Source organism: Globicephala melas, chromosome 1, assembly GCF_963455315.2.
Source record: "Globicephala melas chromosome 1, mGloMel1.2, whole genome shotgun sequence".
In the NCBI taxonomy this organism is placed as follows: Eukaryota; Metazoa; Chordata; class Mammalia; order Artiodactyla; family Delphinidae; genus Globicephala; species Globicephala melas.
This window is the reverse complement of record NC_083314.1, coordinates 167,968,565-167,987,959: the sequence shown is the minus strand read 5'-3', so window position 1 is coordinate 167,987,959 and position 19,395 is coordinate 167,968,565. Positions and strand designations below refer to the sequence as shown.

General features: G+C 55.5%; 1 protein-coding gene across 1 annotated transcript in view; it reads left to right on the top strand.

Annotated features, from left to right (window-relative positions):
• The window catches only part of MAN1C1 (mannosidase alpha class 1C member 1), a 131,644-nt gene that overhangs the window by 99,243 nt on the left and 13,006 nt on the right, over positions 1-19,395 (top strand). Inside the window, exons 4-7 of the mRNA XM_030873988.3 lie at positions 1,584-1,664; positions 6,228-6,322; positions 12,566-12,692; positions 15,711-15,804. Of these exons, the coding sequence (XP_030729848.2) occupies positions 1,584-1,664; positions 6,228-6,322; positions 12,566-12,692; positions 15,711-15,804 (397 nt within the window). The remainder of the gene's footprint in view (positions 1-1,583; positions 1,665-6,227; positions 6,323-12,565; positions 12,693-15,710; positions 15,805-19,395) is intronic.

Sequence of the window (19,395 nt, the reverse complement as noted above, 5' to 3'; positions counted from 1 at the left end):
TCAGAGCAGAGCAGGGCAGAGAGACAAAGTAGGGAAAGTCCGGGAAGGCAACGCTACAAGAGAGCCTCTGGCTCAGCTCGCAGCCTGGGAAAAGTCATCTAACCTTCCTGGGACTTACTTTCCCAACCGAAAGATGGTACAATGATAGTGCCTAATTCACAGGCTTGTGAGGACTGACCACCACGGAGGGCTGTGAAAAGCATTTTACGACACTATAAACTCCAGTACAGATAAAGTGGTGTCATCGTCACTGTGATGACGTTGAGGCTTGTTACGACTTCTGCTGGTCTGTGTGAGGCGAGGAAGTTCAGAATCCTCCCATTTCCTACGGTATCAGAGGCAGAAGGAAGGAGTGTCTCCATAGCCCACCTTGACCCCTCCGCAGATGGTGGGTAGAGAGCGGGCCTCAGGCAGCTGCCTGAGGAGCCAGGTGGTGGCAGGGCTGGGCAAGCCTAGGGACATTCACACAGGCTGGGACAGATTGGGAGTGTCCCTGGAAGAAAGCAAGGTGGGGTCTCCCCACCTCTCTGAGCCTGGGCTTTCTCACCTGAAGAGTGGGAAGGATGCCTTCACCAAGGACTGTAAGGCAAAAGAGAGTAGCTGTGCAAGTGCTCTGTTACTGGAAAAGCTCTCCCAGATAAAAAGATGACCATTGCCGTCATCAGTAACAAAAGACCGTGATGTGGGAAGTATGCCAAGGGGAGCCCTTGCGGGGCAGGGGGTTTATAACAGGCACCTTTATGAAGCCATGCCCAGCACTGGGAAGGCACTGGGCAGGCATCTCACCTGCCCCACTCAGGATCTCATATCCACCCTGCTCGGGATGAAGAAGCTCAGGCAGGGAAAAGCTAAATATGTTGCCCGAAGTTTGAAAGCCAAGTGAGTGACTCAGGTGGGATTTTAACCCAGATCTGGCCCTCGGCATGATGCCTCAGTACCCCTGCTTTGCAGTCCACACTTCAGAAAGAAAACAACAGTGATTAAGGCAAGTGTGGGTGTGCCCTGAGGGCTACAGAGCTGAGGCTGAGAAACTGCTGGTTGCCTACTAGGATCTGCCTGGCACCCCTCCTTTCCGCCTCAGAACCTCCTGTGAGAACCTTCCACTTGCCCTGTCACCCCAAAGGACCACATCATCCTCCTGCTAAGCCAGGGGGCTCTCTCGGGAAGGAGGGGGCCAGACGGGAGGAGGATTTGCCTCTCCTCAGGCTAAGCTTCAGCCAGCAGCTGCCCACACAAGTTCCTGAGCTCCTTGGAGAGCAGCCAGGCCTAACTTTGCTCTGATGGCCTCCAGCAAAGGCTGGGGAAGGAAGCCAAGCCCAGTGTTTATTTGGAACTCTGTAAATGTTCAGGAGCTGCCCGCCAGGCAGGTGCTCATCCCTTTCACCTTTTGCTCTGAAAACCACCACCAAAGGTAGCCTGGCCCGCTGGGCAAGGGCTTGGAGCCCGGCACAGGTGTGGCCGGGTCAGTGGCGCAGGGGCAGTGGCAGGTGTGACCTGTCTCAAGGGCCTGGCTGCCTCAGGAAGCCCTGTGGGCATCTCACGAATGTCCCCACTGCCCCCCCCCCCGTCTTTCTGCCCCACAGAGTGGAGAAGCATCCTTGTTCGAAGTGAACATCCGGTACATCGGAGGACTTCTCTCGGCCTTCTACCTGACGGGAGAGGAGGTAAGTTGGCCTTTCAAAGCCCCTGGACCATCCAGGCTGGAAAGGGCTTAGGAGAACATCCCACCCCCTCATTTTACCAATGAGGAAACAGGGATTCGAGGGGATCTGAATCCCATCTCCATGGTGCCACCCACAGATTCTTCCTTCAATTTTGCTGCCCAGGGGAGCCCAGGTGGCTCCCACAGTTGCTAGTAAATTCTCCAAGGGCAGCAGTTGGGGCTGCCCACCATCCTCACAGCTCGCCATAGGGCACCTGCAATATCTGTGCTCCGTCCAGGCTTGTGCTGCTGCTGGACTGTTTTTCCCACATGCTGGTTCTCAGGACTGATAAAGCCAAGACCGTTGTTTCACCATTTCCTCCTCGAGCCCCTTGGCCTTGGCCTGCTCCACAGCCATCCCCTTGCCCTCTGCTCCCGGACCAGACACCAGCCAAACTCCAGGTCTCAAGGGGGCGACTGGGGAGGTGGGCAGCCACTGCCAGCCACTCGGCCCAGGCGAACCGCGTTGGCTTCCAGAAGGAGGGCCGTGAAGGGCGGCGAGAATGCAGAGCCCTGGGCACAGAGTCAGAAAACCTGCGTCTCATCCCTACGCGGCACCTGCCTGTGGCCTTGAGCAAGTCCCTTCTCCCGCCCCTAGACCTCATACCTTCCCCACAGTGGGGTGGTCCTAACCCCCAGGGGTCAGAGAGCTCTTGTGAAATGGGACGAGTGGGAAAGGGTTTGGCCCCAGGGCTGAAGGGCTCCAAAGCCCATGTTCTCTGCACTGCAAGGAATCCTGAGAACACAGAAATGGGAGACTTCATCCCTTGTGAGCGCCTGGGAAAGCACAGCCTGAGGATCTGGGGGGAGGCTGGCAGAATCCCCAGCGCATGGGTCACCCGTCAGTTGTGTGGCCCCTACGCAGAGCGGCTGCCCTGCTCGGCACAGCCGCAGCTCTGTCCGCTTGGAGACATAATTATCCTGCCCCCTGCTGGTGGGGAGCCTCTGCCGCTGCTGTCAGAGAAAGCCCTGCCGCTTCCCTTCCAGCAAGTGGCGCGGATGGGCGGAGGCCACGCGGGCGGAGGCAGCGGGCGGCGAGCACTTGATCTCTCCGGCCGCTCGGGGCCCCTCTCCATCAAGCCTAATCTCCTCAGCAGAGATTACCGCTTGTACCAATTTGTCCCCAAATGATTGTCCATGGGAAACCTGCGCGCCACCCAAGGCCTGAATTTCATTTGAAAACCCCAGGACAGGAAAATGATGTGGAGCAGAAAGAGGCGCCATGCTCTGCACGGGCACCGGCCAGCCTCCCGTCCAGGATGCGGGTGGAGCCGTGCAGCTCAGGGCTCACAGGGGTGGGTGTGGGGCCAGCGATTTCTGGGGGGCAGACCAGGCAGTGGGGTGTGGTAGGAGTACCTGTGTCCAGAAGGCCCAAGGGGGAGCCCGAGTGGCTCAGAGCCCCTGGGCAGGCAGGCTTCCGGGTTATGGGCGCAGCCCCGTCCTCCAGCCACGCCTCCCTGACCCCTCCGTGCCCAAAACCTCCCCGCGCAGAGACCGGCGTACATGCAGCTGCGGAGACTGAGATTTAGGAAAGGGAGCCGGTGCGGGTCGCACAGGCTCCTGTGTCTTTCCACCGTGGGTCTGAGTTCTAGACCTTGTTCAGCCTGGCCCAGCATCACTGCTTATCACCAGGGCTCGGCCACACCAGACTGAGGCCTCCATCCTCTCTCCATCCTCCATCTCGCATACAGGGGGTGCCTGTGGAGTGGGTCTTTCCCACGGTGTTTGTGGAATGAACGGTGAAGGAGATCCCACACCCCTTCCTGGGCTGAGGCCTTTCTTGCTTCAGAGGGAACCTGCAGGAGGTGGATCCCCTGCTGGGTAGGGCGGGAGGTGGGGGGTCCCACAGAGACTCTGCTTCCACGAGAATAACAGGAACAACCCCAGCTGCACCAGGTGACATTTGCAAAGCACTTTACAGTTTTTATAGCATATTCATTTATGTGCATCCTCTCGTCTGATTTCTAGAAGACCCCTTTGAAGAAGCCAGGGCACACGTCACTGTTCCTTTGTGCAGATGAGGCTCAGAGACAGTACCTGGTTCACGCAGGGTCACACAGCTGCTGAGTGGGGAGATCTGAGCCTGGGCTCTGACTCCCAGTCAAGAGCCCTTTCCACTCTCAGGATGTAATTTTTGCTGGTCTCTCTCACCTCTGTTCTGGAACCACTAGGCCCCCGCCCATTGCGTGCCATGGCTGTCTGAGGCCATCTCTCTCTGTGTTGGTGAGGTGGCTCGGTGTCCTGGAAAAGAGCCACTTAATAGCTCCATAACCTTGGACAACTTGCTTCTCTGAGACTCAGTTTTGTTTTCCTCAAAGTGGGTCAACACCTTCCCCACAAGCCTGTTGCAAGGATCAAAGGTGACGTAGGTAAGACACATCATTTCCAAATGATAAGGAGGACAGGTGTTCTGTTCCGCATGGTACCACTCCTGTCCAGTCACACCTGCAGCATCCTCCCTGGGATGGTTGAGGCTCTGCCATGCCAGCCTGCATCAGGGCCTTCCAAAGAAGGAGACGTGGTTTGCTGGCAGAGAGGAGCATTTCAGAGGAGTTAGCTTGGCGTCCTCAGGCAGAGGGCAGCCTGGAGCCCCAGCCTTGGGTCAGGTTCCCGTGGGTTCCTGCGTTCCTTCGTGCCTCTGTGCTCAGCCTCCCCGGGGGGCAAATGATGAGATCAGGACCTTCAAACAAGAGCCCCTTGTTGTTGCTAAATCAGTGGCTTCTGGGGTGACTCGAGGCTTTGGAATTTGAATTCTAGACAAGCTCCCTCAGGATTCTGCTGTGGCTGCCCCAGTGCCCACTTCTAGGACCCACTGTCGCACTGGACGTTATCATCTTCTGTCACCCATCACTACCAGGCCCCAGGTGCAATTCTTCCCTCTCCCTCCCACCCTCCCTCCTTCCTAAACAAGAACTACACCCGCCCCACAGAGGCTTCTAATCCACAGCCCAGGTAGTGTTCACAAACTCCTCCCCGCTGCGGTCCCCAAACAGCTGCCTCAGAACCTTTAAATTGCACATGTTAGAAGGAGAGACCTCAAGAAGACTTCATTTTGCAACAACACGCAGGCAGTCGGCACACTGGGTCTCCCTGGAGCCCCAGAAGTGAAAGGAAACGCTTGTTGTCCCAGCAGGAGTGGTTGCTTAAGGACTTGCTTCTCAGCTTTTCAAAAATAAATAATGTTATTGTGGGTTTGCTTTTTTTTTTTTTTTTTTTTTTGGTGTGGTACGCGGGCCTCTCACTGTTGTGGCCTCTCCCATTGCGGAGCACAGGCTCCGGACGTGCAGGCTCAGCGGCCATGGCTCACGGGCCCAGCCGCTCCGCGGCATGTGGGATCCTCCCGGACCGGGGCACGAACCCGTGTCCCCTGCATCGGCAGGTGGACTCTCAACCACTGCGCCACCAGGGAAGCCCTGTGGGTTTGCTTTAATTGTAAAAATAGCACAGAAAATAGAGTTAAGCCAAAAGAAGAAAATTAAAATCCCCCATGAGCCTAGTCCTCTGAGAAGACCATGGTTAATAGTTAAGTGTATTCCCAACCTTTCCTCAGGCATCCATTTGTATATAATTTTTACAAAAGTTGAATTACACCATTGTGAAATGTTTTCTCTTAATAGATTATAAACCGTTTTTTGCTATGAAATAAACGTCTCCGACATCACTTCAGCAGCGGCATGGTATCCACTGCATGGATAAGCCATCGTTTCACCACCTCCCTGTGGCTTGATGTTTAGAGTATTTCCAGTTTTTCTATACTATTCTAAACAACACTGGAATAAGTAGCCATGAAGTTAAGTCTTTGCAACATCCTTGATGATTTATTCCCTTAGAATAAATTCCTAGGAGCCAGAAGGTCACAGGTGCTTTTGAATTAACCAGAAGAAGAGTTTGAGGGGCTTAGAGCCTCGTGCAAGGGCCCTGACACCTGGGACCTCCCTGTGGCTCCCTGACCATCACATCACCGGTTTAGCCATTCACCTTTGCCGCTGTAAAATAGGGACAATGGGCAGAATCAGAATGTCAGAGAGGAAAGGCCCTTCCCCTGGGTTTACAGGTGTGAAGGCAGAGGTTTGCTGAGAAGCAAACGGAAGCCAGGTTGGGAAGCAAGGCCGGGAGCTCCCCATCCCATGCTCGTTACACTCTATCCGAATGTGTTTCTCACACACTCAGCTTGGGGTGCACTGGCCCCGCCGTGCAGGCAGGCACTGACCATTGGTGACCCGCTGCCCTGACCTCTCCGTGTTCCCAGCACAGCATAATCACTGAGCCTTCGTCCTAGTCCTGGCCCTGCAGTAAGGGCTTTACAACTATTATCTAATTTTCATTCCTCCAGCAACCCTCTGAGGAAGGCAATATTGCCCTGGATTTATAAACGAGGGAGGAAATTGAGCCAGGAATTCATGGACTCAGGTTCACGTCCAGGCCTGACTGACCCCAGAGCCTAACGCACCTCCCACTCTGGGTCCAGCAGCCTTGGCAGGTTTATCCGCCAGGATTCACAGTGCCCTTTGACCCTTCCTTGCAGGTGTTCCGAATAAAGGCCATCAAGCTGGGGGAGAAACTCCTGCCGGCCTTCGATACCCCCACGGGAATCCCAAAAGGCGTGGTGAACTTCAAAAGGTAGGATGCCGTCTGGTCTCCCACTTGTGGCTTCGGCTGCATCTGCGTGGAAACTGAGACACAGGGTGGGATGAATGCCGCCGCAGGAATCACGGGGGTCGTGGCACAGTGACACCTAGCCTCGGCCAGGAGCTCCCCTGAGCTGGCGTCGGTCACTAAACCTGGTTCTCGGGTTTAGGCCACGCAAGACCTGATCTTTCTGGCATGGAGATGGGGCCGCCATTCCTCTGTGATCATCTCGTAACACTGCCGTGACTCACAGCCCCGCCGCTGTGCCCCAACTGCCCTCCCTTCCCAGCTGGGATCCCGGGCTGGGATCACACCTCCCACCACAAGCAGGAACCCAAAGCTGCTGGGGAGTCAGGACCCTGGGCAGAGGGACCCTGGTTTGCTGACCCCTCAGCCCCTGTCAGCCCAGAGGGGCTGTCAGAACCCAGAGGGGCTTCTGGGAGCATCAAGCCCATGGAGGCTCAGACTCCGAGGAGGAAAAACCCTGGCCGAGGTCATAGAAGCCAGTAACGGACCATCCAGGACATGAGCCCAGGACTTCCAACTCCATTTTCAATAATATTTATTGTGATTCCTCCCTGTAAAAATAAATCCTCATTGCAAAAAAAATGTGGATTATACCAGAAGTGTTGGATAAGACCCAGAAAATCACCTGTGACTCCACTAGTCAAGAAACCACTGGTATGTTTCTTTCTACCAACTGTTTTAAAACATTAGTTTTTATTGGCCACTTGCATCGTTTCCCCTCCTGATAGGTTGCGTAATTCGGCGTGTGAACTAGAGTCTTTCTGGACGTTCACCAGGTCACAGAGCCAGAGTAGAAGGGACCCGGGGTGACACAGCTAGAGCAGGTGGGGCCCGGGCCGCAGCTCCGTCCCGCTCCAAAGCCCCCCGGGGACTTAGTACCCCGCTGCTTCCCTCTGTGAGGGTGGGAGCCAGATGTGGCACTGAGACCCAGAGGGGAAAGGACGGGCTCAGAGTCAAGGGAATAGTGGCCAGCCGGCTTTAGGATCCACTGAGGAGCATGAATTTTGCTCCTGGAGACCCCAGTGCACCCCACTGTCTTGCCTCCCTCGCTCTCTTCCTCCCCTGGGCTGCCATTTCTCACCATTTCCCTCGCTATCAGAGCCCAGCTCAGATGCCACCTTCTCCAGAAGCCACAAGTGTCCTTGCCTCTCCTGGCCTCCAGGCACTTTATCTGCTTCCTGTGGCCCTTGTCACACTCAGTCTTCACGTTCCCCCATCGGCCCCGGAGCTTCCTGAGGGCAGGATCCATGTCCCCGTCTTTCTTTGTTCATTCCTTCAACAAATGTTCACGTGAGCCAGTGTGTGCGGCATGAGAGACCGACTCTGATGACTGCTGTCCTTACCATTTATTGAGCGATCACTCTGCGCCTGGCATATGCTAAGGGTTTCGCTCAACGCCTCAGAGCACACTCCTTACAGCAGGCCTTTAGGGTGGGTATTTATATTATGCCCATTGCCCAAGGTCTTCTAGCTCACAGGCAATGGGGCCAGGTTTTAACCCATTTTGTTACAGATCAAAAGCTCTGCTCCCGATACCCACCTGGCCCTCCCTCAGGCAGGAGCCCTGCCACCCTCGCGATGCATGGAGCAGACCTGGAGACCTGGTAGAAGGCACGTGCCGGTCCCCAGGCACCCAGGGAGCCCTCTGGGACCATTCTTGAGACCATCCTACAACCTGAGCCTGGGGGGAGGGCTGTAATATGTCCATCACACTGGACTTTCTGTTCCATCTCCTGAAGCGCTTTCTTATCTCAGGGATCTCAGTCCAACAGGGGAGGGGAGGCAGGGGCCCTGGGCTCAGGTGGAGTGCCCAAGGCCCCCTTACTTCCTGGGGAGGTCGCACCCTCTAGGGCCTTGCCAAGAAGGGAGGACTCGGCCTGCTCAGCATCTTCACCTTCTTCATCTTCATCTCTGTGGTCAGAAAGGATTCCTGGGGTGTGATGTCACTTAAATCTCACTGCAGGCCAGGGAGGGGCCCTCAGGGCCCATCAAACCCCCATCTCGGTGCCAGGGTTGACTCCTCAGACCCTGACACTTTGATCCCTGCTCAGATTCCTTTCCCACCAACACTGATCTTGGAGAAACACAGCCAGACGTCTTGGAGCCAAGACACAAACACCCCGTCTTTCTGGATCCCTGTCCCGGGTCCAGCTTCTCAGGCCTCACTTAGCTCAGGCACCCCTCCCTCCTCCACGCATTGGTACCCCCTGACTCCAAGCAAGCCCCACAAGCTGCAGCCCTGGTTGCCTGCCTTACCCGTGTCCTGCAGAGCCCGGACCTGATCCCCCGCAGATCCTGACATTTCTGATTAAGAAAGCACGTTTATTTTTAGGCTGTTTGCATGCTGCCAGTGCTGTATACATATGTATGTGTATGCATATTTCCTGGCAACACCTCCCTCTCATTTTCTGGGTAAGAGAGTCTATTGCTAAAAATGCCTCCCCATTCCACCAGGGAAAACGTCAGGGATGTATACAGCCCGCGTGGCGCTGAGTGTTCCCTTTGGAGAGGGCCTGCTGGTGGGAGCTGGGTCCACACTGCTGCCCCTGGTCAGTGCAGGGCTGGCTGTGAGCAGTTCGGACCTGGGCCCTAGTAGGGGGGGCAGTAACTAGGCCCTGTCCCCAAACTGCCCGTTGAGGAGGACCCTGAAGGGAGGTGGTCCCCAAGTGAGTGTGACCGCTCCCCCTCCCTGGTGGCAGGCCTGGGAGGCGGAGGCAGGGGCAGCCATGACCTGTGACCTGCAGGACCACTGAACTCTGGGAGCGGGGCGGTGGCCAGTCCAAGGGCCTCCGCAGCTGAATCAATCTCACTGGCTCTCTCACACACCCAGCCTCACACACACCTATGCACCCTACTGCCACTCACCCAAATCACGAGGACTCAGATACGCAGGCTCACCTTTGTCACACGCACTCTCCCACCTCTATATATGTGCGCAGATTCACACACAAAGATGCGTTTACATGTGCACGTTTCTGCTACACACTTACACATCGTAATAATTGTGCACGTTTTTGAAGGTTCACTGTGTCCCAGGCACAATGACGTGGGTTCTCTCTTTTCAGCACACAACAACCACGTGGGCCCCATTTTAACAGTGAAGAAACAGAGAGGTGAGGTAACTTACCCAGGTCACACAGCAGCAAAGCAAAGTTAGAATTAGAATCGTGGTCTGTCTGGCTCCAGAGTTAACGATTTCACCATACACATGTGTGCACACACAGGCACACACATGAAGAAGCTTCCACCAGGCTGGGGAGGGGCATTGTGGAGCAGCCCCTCCCACCGGGGGAGAGTCCACTTGGAGACTTAAAAGGCAAGGAGGGGAGCAGAGGGCAGAGCTTCCATCAGCCCATTGCCTCATGAGGCTGATCAGAAGACCTCCTGGTCTCTGGATGCTGCCCAGAACAGATGCATTTGGGGCACAAAGTACCTAGGATTTGGATTTGAGATCAGCTCTACCAGCACTGTCACTTACTGTGTGACCTTGGAAAAGTGTCTTCCACTCTCTGAGTCTGAGTATCCTAACCTATGAAATAAGAATCTTGGTATCTACCTCTAAAGTTAGATGTGAAGGTAAAACAAGATACCGCTGCTGCCTGGCACATTAGGAACTTAACTCTAACAAACAACACATAATTTAGATGTGCGTAATTACATAATGGTAACAATGACAGTCATCGTGTGCCTCATTTATATCTCACAATGGCTCTATGAGGTGTGGGTACTGTCATTTAACAGATGAGGAGACTGGGGTCTAGAAGAATTCACTGACCCTTCACTGACCCTCCTGAGGTCTCCTAAGCTGGGAACTGGGGGAGCCAGCATTTGAAGCCAGGCAGGAGAGAAGAAGGTGCCTGGCCTACCGCCCGCCTCTGCCCAGGGCGGCTGGACCACAGGAGGCCCACTTGGGAGGGTGAGCATTGAGAGGGAGGGGAGAGGAGGGAGAGGCTCCTGTGGGGGAAAATGAGAACAAAAGATGGCTGGTGGCTGGGTTTTTTTTTTTACCTTGAATTTCTCTGCGAGGGCAGGAAGCATCAATTATTCAGGAAGCCCCTCTGTGGGTACCTGCAGCTCCCACTGAGATCACAGGCTGGAGAGAGAGGTCTCTTGGCGTGGGGGGAAGAGGGACAGAGAGGGGTCAGCTTCCCCTTCCCTCGAGGTGCTATGGGGCCGTCTCGGGCACCCCTTAGGGAAGTGCTCTCTGAGGTTTGAATCCTGCCTCCACCCCCTACCAGCTCTGAGCTTCTGAAAGTGACTCACTTCCCTTTCTGAGCCTATTTCCTCAGGGTTTAACGATGCTTTGCCTTGTGGGCTTTAAATGAGGTCATGATGCAAACGCCTGCCCCAGTGCCTGCATCTGGAAGCTGTTTGATTTACTATCTAGGAGCCAAATTTCCCCTCTCTGTGCAACCCATCCCTCCCCACCTGCCCCCAAGTCAGGAAAATACCCAAGGAAGCAGGGATGTTTACTGAGATCACCTGCTCCAGAAGATCCTAAGACTCAATTCCATCTGTTTCTGGAAGATGGAAGAGTTTCCTCACTTTCCTGAAACCACATCAGAGAGGAGAAGAGCAGCCTTAGGGGAGCCCCAGTCCACCCCAGATAAAGCGGTGCCCCTCAGCTGGCAAACTGTGACCTCCCAGACCCACGCCTGCCTTCCTAGGTCCTGTCCCTGGGAGACAGAGGGATGACAGAGGCCAGTTCCCAGGGAGCCAGAGCTACCACAGCAAGGAAGCAGAGGGGCTTCCAGAGGCCCCGGCAGAGCCAGCCCCCCAGCCTGCCACACACTGACTGCACCTTGGAGGCCCTACGGATAGGGGGCGCTCACTCCACCCCGCTCTGTGCCCACCCACTGTCACCCCGCAACCTCCCTGCAGAGAGAGGTTGACCCTTGTCTCCCTGGTTGTCCTAAATGTCCCACAGGAAAGAGCATCATGATACACATGAGGGCTCAGATCAGGGAGAGGAAGCAGCTTACCCAAGGCCACCCCCATTCTGCATCTTCCTCTTCTCTCTCAATCCCCGCAAAGCCCTAGGAGCGGAGACTGGGACGCATTATCCTCACTCAGTCTGACGGATACAGAAACTAAGGTACACGGGAAGAAATGGTTTGCCCAAGACCTCGCTGCTAACAGACTTGAACCTGTGCCTCCTGGCTGCAGGTCCCAGGGAGATTTTAAGTGACAGCTCCTGGAAAGGCAGCATCCTGGCCTCTTATCATGTAATGAGACGACAGGCCAGCAGCTGCACAGTGACTGGGACAAGCTCTGGCGTCAGAGCAGCCTTGGGTCCCCACTGTTCCATTTACTGTGTGATCGGGCAGTGATTTCACTGTCCTGTGCCTTGTTTTCCTCATCTGTGAAAGGGGCAGATGGGAGGATTTCCCGAGGCCCTGCCCCTGCACTCTTCCTCCTTGAAAGCACCCAGTACTTTCAAGGAAGGGGAGGAAGCGGTTAGTTGACAGCCTCCTCCTCTGCTGGTGATCCATCTAAGGTGTTCGTGAGACATGTACGTGCTCAGCGAGTGAGGAGACCTTTGCTCCGAGAGCCCCTGCTGCTTTCATTCCTAACCTCGGACCTCCCAGGGTCCAGCAGCCCCAGGTGTGTGGTCTTAGCAGGTCCACCCACCCTTCAGGTGTGGGTTCCACGAAGTTCCAGGGGCCGTTGTGTGTCCGTGAGCAGCACTGGCTGGGGGGGGGGAGGGAGGGGCCAGATGGGATCCCTGCTCTCTTCAACTGCCCCCTTCGGACCCCAGCCATGCACCATTTACCCTCCACAAGCAGCAACAATGATTATGAGCCATTGACGAGTGGATAGAAATAGTGTTCTGTTGGTGGGGGGGGGGGGTCTTTGTGGCCCCTGACAGCATTATCAGTATCACCTGTAAATTTAGCATCACGTGTGTGCCAGGTCTTGGCCACCAAGGCAGCTCTGCTAATATTCTTCTGGAGCCTACACGTCTTGCAGAAGCTGCTTGACCATAGAAACAAAGACTATTGCCTGTCAGACAGGCCTGGGTGACCTTCGGCAAGTTTCTCACCAGCCTCAGTGTCCTCATCAGCTAAATGGGGCTAAGGATAGTACCGACCCCCAGGGAGGGTTAACTGGGATTGCACGGCGAAGCTCCTAGTCCAGTGCCTGGCAATGGGGCAGAGGAGCCAGCTCTGCTGGCAGAGGGTGACCGAGGCTGCTTCTGTCTTTCAGCGGCTCCAACAGGAGCTGGGGCTGGGCCGTGGCAGGGGGCAGCAGCATCCTGGCGGAGTTTGGATCCCTGCACTTGGAGTTCTTACACCTCACCCAGCTCTCTGGCAACCAGGTCTTCGCAGAAAAGGCAAGTCTTCTCCCCTGCTCCCTCTTCTCCACACGGAGAGCGAAGGGTGGGCACTCGGCCCGTGACGGGGAAATGGACTGCGGGCCAGCTGGAGGGTGTGTGGGGAGCCCGAAGGCCTCCAGCCACTGCCAGCATAGCAGATAGTTGCCTAATCGTAACCGATGCCAGGCGCCAGGGAAGGTGAGTGCAGGGAGTCAGCAGCATTCTACAGAGGGCGCGGCAGAGACATAGCTGCCAGCGAGAAGGTTTTCCCTGGTACATGTGCGCCCGCTGGCAACCACACACGTGTGAAATCCGGAGAAAGTGCAACAACGGAAATCCAGGCACCAGTTTGCGTTGGCAGGAATTGGCCACCCGGCACAAAAGTCCCCTTTCCAGAGACATTTAACTTCTTCGAGTGAGATCTGCCTGCCTTTCCCCTTCCAGATGCCCATCTAGCACATGCTGTCAGCAGGCTGGCAAAGCAATTTCACTCCACAGCAGAGGCTCACGTCTGTTCCTTCTCGTCGTTACCAGGCTGGCGAAGGCCACAAGGGGCTCAGAGCGCTAGCACCCAGGCCTTCGTCCATCCTGACAGCTGCCCATCCCTGCCCCGCTGTGAAGCCCTCCAGAAGGAGCGGTTCCTCAGTGTCACAGCCCTTGGCAGTCCTACTGTCTGCAAGTGTCTCCGTAGGTCTAACCCTCAACCCGAGGAAGAGAAGTGGACACACACCTCCCTCTGATGGTGCTTGCCCCTTCCTGAGTCCTGCCCCTATAGGGAGATGAAGCCCTGGCCTCCAGGAAGAAGGAGACCCCCACTCCCAAAGCCTTCTCTTCCCCCCAGATGTTAGTCTCTCGGAACGCCAAGGGAGCTGGGAGGTCACAGAGTCACACCTCTACCCAGTGGCTCTCAGTCTTTTGTCAGCCAGCCAGCCCCAAAGCATCATCTAGCATGCTGGTGAAGAAGCGGATTTCTGAGTGTCGCCCCAGGCCCAGGAGTCTGTATTTGAAATAAGCACCCATGTGCTCTTTGATGCCAGGTTTAGGACCACTGCTTGCTCAGTGTGGGAATCCACCCGAGCTTTCTTGACAAGCTCAGAGAAGAGCTTTCAACCCCTTGATTGCTTCCTCTGCACTGGGGCTCACTACCAGCCTCAAACAGCCCCTCGTGTTGTCAGACCTCCCTCCAGAAGCTCTTCCTTATATTCAGAGGACTCTGCCTCCCTGGGATACCCCACCTCAAGAGCTCATGGAATAAATTCAATCCCACTTCCGATGCGTCTTCTCCTCTGGTCTTTTTTCCTGCCTCCAGGCCCTCCCTGCCCCCAGCCTCCCTATTTCCACTGCTCTTGAGCCAGACCCCTCTAGGAACACCACGGCCGGCTCAGAGCGGAGGGAGACGAGCAGCTTGCTCTAGTTCCTGCTAGTCTGGAGATACCACTGCCTGGGCACCTACGATGTGCTGGGTACCGTATAGTAGCTCTGATTTTCCCACCAACCCTATGAGGTGTGTCTTCTGTCATCCCCATTTTACAGAGGAGGAAACTGAGACTCAGAGAGGTTAAATCACTTGTCCTGGGTCATCCAGCTGGTAAGGGATAAAGCCGAGACTCAAACCCAGGACTTTCTGGCTCTGAAACCCACGATCTTCAAGACAGATCAGTTCAGCAGGCTTCCGGATTTTTCTCAAGGGTCCGTCCACCTCGTGGTCTCTCTGTGTCTCTTTACATTCACGTTCTCCAGCTACTTTCATCTGCCAGTCATTGCCTCCCACAGAGGCGATTATTGGCAGTCAACAAATTGGCCCAAATTCTAGAAGCGCCCGCACCCTCCGGGGGAGCTAATTTAGCCCGTTTCACTGCTCACCACAAGGACAGTCGAGAATAACTCGGGTACAAGCACATTCCCGTCCGCCATAATGGGCTCCGTTAACATAAATGGATATGAGACCTGATGTGGCAAAGCAAAGTGCCGTCCCCCGGAAAGAAAGGTCTGACAGCTAAAAGGCTGCTTTCCCTGCTCCTTACCTTGTAGATAAATCTGCGAGCGTGCTACAGCTCCATCCCCGAGGGCCCTTCTGTCCTGCAGAGTCTGTGCTGGGAGGATTTCATGTACCGCCAGACAGCAGACCCTGATGGATCAAGCCTTCCTGAATCCCGCATTGTGCCCTTTGTAGCCCAAAAGGTTGCAGATCCAGCCTCCTGATCCAGCGGGTGTGGCCTCTGCTACTCGCTGCTGCGTGGTCCCTGCCCTGATCCGTGTTGGAGCCGGGGCTGCTCCCTGTGGTCAGAGGGGCCTGACTCACGTCCTGGCTCTAACACTTACAAACCCCGTGACCATGGGCAAGTGACTGACGCTCTCTGAGATCCGGCTTTCTCGTCTGTTAGACTGAGATAATAATAATACCGTATAGGTTGTTATGAGGGTTGGAGATAATGTATCTAATGGGTCTGGCTCACAGCAACTGAGAAACGTTGACAGCGTTGTAGCGTTGTAGCTGTTGTTAATAAAGCCCCGAGATGCCTATTAGGGTACAGGGATGTTGAGGGGCGCAGGCCTCCCCTCTGGAACGGTTCCCACAGTATCTGATAACATAACATGTTACCAAGCTGAACCGTGTGAAATTGCCAATATAACCGTTTCTGACCTGTTAAAAAGACAGTTCTGTCTAGCCCTTACAAATGAGCTACTGTCACTTATACGAACGCCCTCCTCAAAAGACCCGTCCCCAAAATCCACACGCAATGAGGAAGGGGTGAGGTGGGGGAGGGGCAAGTGGCAGGGCCCCGGGCAGAGCAGTCAGCGCAGAGGTGGAGGGTCAGGCCCCACTGTGGCCGCACCCCGCCCTTGAACACAGGGGCAGGACCGCCTCACACCCCCGGGTTGGAGCCGGCTGCTAGTTACACAGCTCTCCCTTCCTGCCTCGTCGGAATGGTTTCCTCTCTGGACCCGAACCAGCTGCCTCAGTCCTCAGTGGGCTGGGACCCGGCTGGCTTCTTGGAGAGAATGAAGACGTGCCTGGTGTCCATCTCTTGGCAGGTCAGGAACATCCGAAAGGTCCTTAGGGATATTGACAAGCCCTTCGGCCTCTACCCCAACTTCCTCAGCCCGGTGAGCGGGAACTGGATGCAACGTGAGTACAGGGGCGCCGCTGCCCCTCCTCCAGCGGATTCCTGCCCAGCTTCCCGGCCTGGCTGGGCGAGGCACCCAGCTGAGTGAGGAGCCACGTACCAGCAAGGCATTGGCTCGGAGCTCCTGGATGCCACCCTCCTGCCACCCTCGGGGCATCGTGGGGAGTGTTCGTTTCTGTTGCCATTGCTGTTGTGACGGATGTGGTGGCTGCTGGCTAGTGAGGCCCTGCCCTGTGCGTCCCCCGCATGCTAGCTGTCTCCAGCCTTCCGTCTCTTACAGTGCCCACCGAAACCTCCTTCATCCTCCCCCAGACTTGCAGGGGTGCTCCCGTTAGATGTTTACTCCAAAAGCAGCTCTAAGAAAGGCCATGCATCCTCTCCCAGCCCCTTTCATCTGGTTCCCTACCTCCAACTTTAATTTCTTAAAAAATGTGTAAGCAGACCCTAACTATACAGCCATATAAAAATCAGGAGTTCATCACTGGTATCTTACACCTGTTAGAATTGGCCCTAGGATTTCCTGCTGTTTATGTTCAGAGGCTTTTTTTTTCAGCCAGACAGTTGTGGGTCACCTTTGGAGCCTCATTCGCAGCCCCCAGCTCCACCCACTGAAACAATGGGATTTGAAGGTCTCTCAGGCAGGGGAGTGTTAAAGTCTTCCACCTCCTGGGATTGCACCCCTATCGAGAAGCACTGCTCTGCCTTGCCCTTCTGTCCGAGGCCCTGGTTGTGTGATCACAGTCAGCACAAATTGGGGGCAGCACGTTCCATGGGCCCTGCCTCTAGGGGCTTCCCAAGACTTGCCCAGAGCCCCTACCTCCACTGCCTCTACCCAAAAAAGGACCCCTCTCCCTTTCCCTGCCTCCAGCCCCAATTGTTATGGCATTAGCAAGGGCTCAGCGACAAAGTAGACCTGAGTCTAATTACTGCATGCCTGAATCTTCATCCCTTGGAGCTTTGGTTTCCTCTCCTGCAAAATGGGAGAAGAGCTGGAGATGTGTTCTTTGTGCACCGTAGAGGGGCGTGGGAGCAATGGTCAGAAGCTGCAGGAAACAGACTTCAGTTCATCTTCCAAAGATGACATGGGTTGTCCCAAATGGTCATGAGCGCCCATCACCAAAAGTATGCAAGCAGGGCCTGGAGGGCCAGCTGGCCAGCCGGCAGGGATACTGTGAGGAAACTGCAGAGGCCTGTCCTTCCATCCCAGAGCCTCCATGATCCACATCCAGGAGACCCAGAAAGTTCGACGGGGGAATTTTCCTTGGTGATGACCTCACTCCCCAGGAGCCTCCTGCAAAAACCACTTACAGAAACGCAAAGTTTTTTTGTTTTGTTTTGTTTTGTTTTGTTTTTTGTAGTACGCGGGCCTCTCACTGTTGCGGCCTCTCCCGTTGCGGAGCACAGGCTCCGGACGCGCAGGCTCAGCGGCCATGGCTCACTGGGCCCAGCCGCTCTGCAGCATGTGGGATCTTCCCAGACCGGGGCACGAACCCATGTCCCCTGCATCGGCAGACAGACTCTCAACCACTGCGCCACCAGGGAAGCCCAGATATGCAAAGTATTTTTAACCAAAACACACTGCCAAATTCAAAAGTGCCGGGAGAAAATGAAGGTTTGAATTACAGATTATGGCCATGGGAAGAGACAGTTCAATAACCGTTCCTGCCTTTAATTGCAAGGCCTGACTGGGTAAAGAGATAAACTAAGCAGCTGCCCGCCTTAGCTGCTCCAGGACAATGCAGCAAAACCCATAAAAAGAAGGAGAGGGGCGTGCTTCCCAGTCTGAATAGCTACCTTGGCAAATTACAGGGGAGCCGCCCCCCTCTTCCCCTTCCCCGCTGAGAAGCATAATTTTCTTTTCAGGCTGCACCTGGGGTCGCAAGGCCGGGCAGAGTCAGTCACATATGGAAAATTGTCTCATATTAATAAAATATGAATCGCAGGCCTGCCAAATTTCAGAGGGAAGGTTATAAAGAAAGCCCTGATCACCGGGGTGCCTGCTTTCCTCCTCCCCTGGCTTTGGCGCCTGGGGTCATCCCAGGTTTTCTGTGGTTTCCTTGGGTGTTTTGGTCTGTTTTTGTCTTTTTAGTATTTTTTGTTTTTGTTCTTGTTTTTTGATGATTGTGTAATTTTCCAGCAAATGATAACATTCCCCACTTGCATAAGCTAAGTTCACATTCTTTTCTCTCCTGGAATCCTCTTCGTAGCCCATTGCAACCAGAGGAATTGCCCCTTAAAGAGACAAAGGGCTAATGAGGGCTGCATCCCAGTCCCAGACCTCTGCTCTCACCTGCTCCCCACTCCTGCCTGAAGCTCAGCTTCAGGGTAGCCGGGGAGGCTGAGACTCTCCTGCCGCTAGGACTGCACAGCCAGGATAGGTCCAGCAGGCACAGAAGAGACCAGTCCTAGCAGAGCCGCTGAGAGCTCGAAGAGCTGCCAGCCCTTTGGCTTGGCCCCTGGCGTGGCTCGTCCTCCTTGTCCACTGCCCGAATCCCACACTTTCCTCAGCGGGCGGGAAGTGGCAAGTCCAGGTTCTCTCCCGTGGCTGTGGGAGTGTGAGCTGCCCGCCAGCTCCACCCCGGCCACCTCCCCCAGCTTCATGCCACTTTCCCGCCAGCGATTCCCAGGTGTATAGGGTGGCTGCCTCCTGCTGCCAAGTGTGGTGGGCGCGTTGTTGACACGATCAGGAAGCAGCAGAACCCATCTCTGCTCACGCACACCAACTCTCCCTTCTACATTTTACAGATCAGGAGACAGGCCCAGGGGCTCTGGCCTGCCCTGAGCTAATGATGGATCCACGTCTCTAATTCCCACTCCTGCACTTCTCCCCACGTGCCCCTCGGTGCGGGGAAGACACCCCCCACCTGTGCACTGCAGCTGAGGCCCCGGGAGACTACACACATGTCCCCAAGAGGGTGTCCTATCTCAAACACCTGTGGAACTCCTGCTGACCTGGCTCCCGTCTCCCGCGCACACCTGCCAGGTGAAGCCCTTGACCTTGTCCCTCACACACACTCTGCAATCACATGGTGAAGTCCAGTCTCTTTGGCTTTGACGTTCAAGGCTCTTCTGAGCACAGCCCCCACATGCCTGCCTTTGTCTCATTCAGGACTTACTGGGCGTCTGCAGTGTGCCACACAGGTATTGGGCATAGATGAGAGTCATACAGGGTCCCTCCCCACACAGCCCACAGCCTAGCGGGGGAGGTAGACCCACAAACAGGTACCGATGACACAGCGCTGGGAGCCGCTGAGGGCAAGGCTCGCACCTAGCGACGGTGGGACAGCTGCTCCAAGCACTTCCCGCAGGAGGGCGCTGGGCCAGAGGGTGCAGGTGCCTTATTTCCCTCACATCACCCTGCAGGGACCTCAATGTTATGGGGACACGGAGGAAAGCCCTTCTGAGCTGAGGTGAAGCAGTGAGGGGGTGTCAGCCACACAAGGTAGGGAAGGGTATTCCTGGCAGAGGGGTCATCACATGTGAGACAGAGTGGGCAGGGGGCTAGCAGTGTTTGGGGTGGCAGAGGAGCCGTGAGAGGAGGCAAGCCCAGGAGATGAGCGTGGAGGTGCCCGTGCCCCCGGCTGAGTGCCATG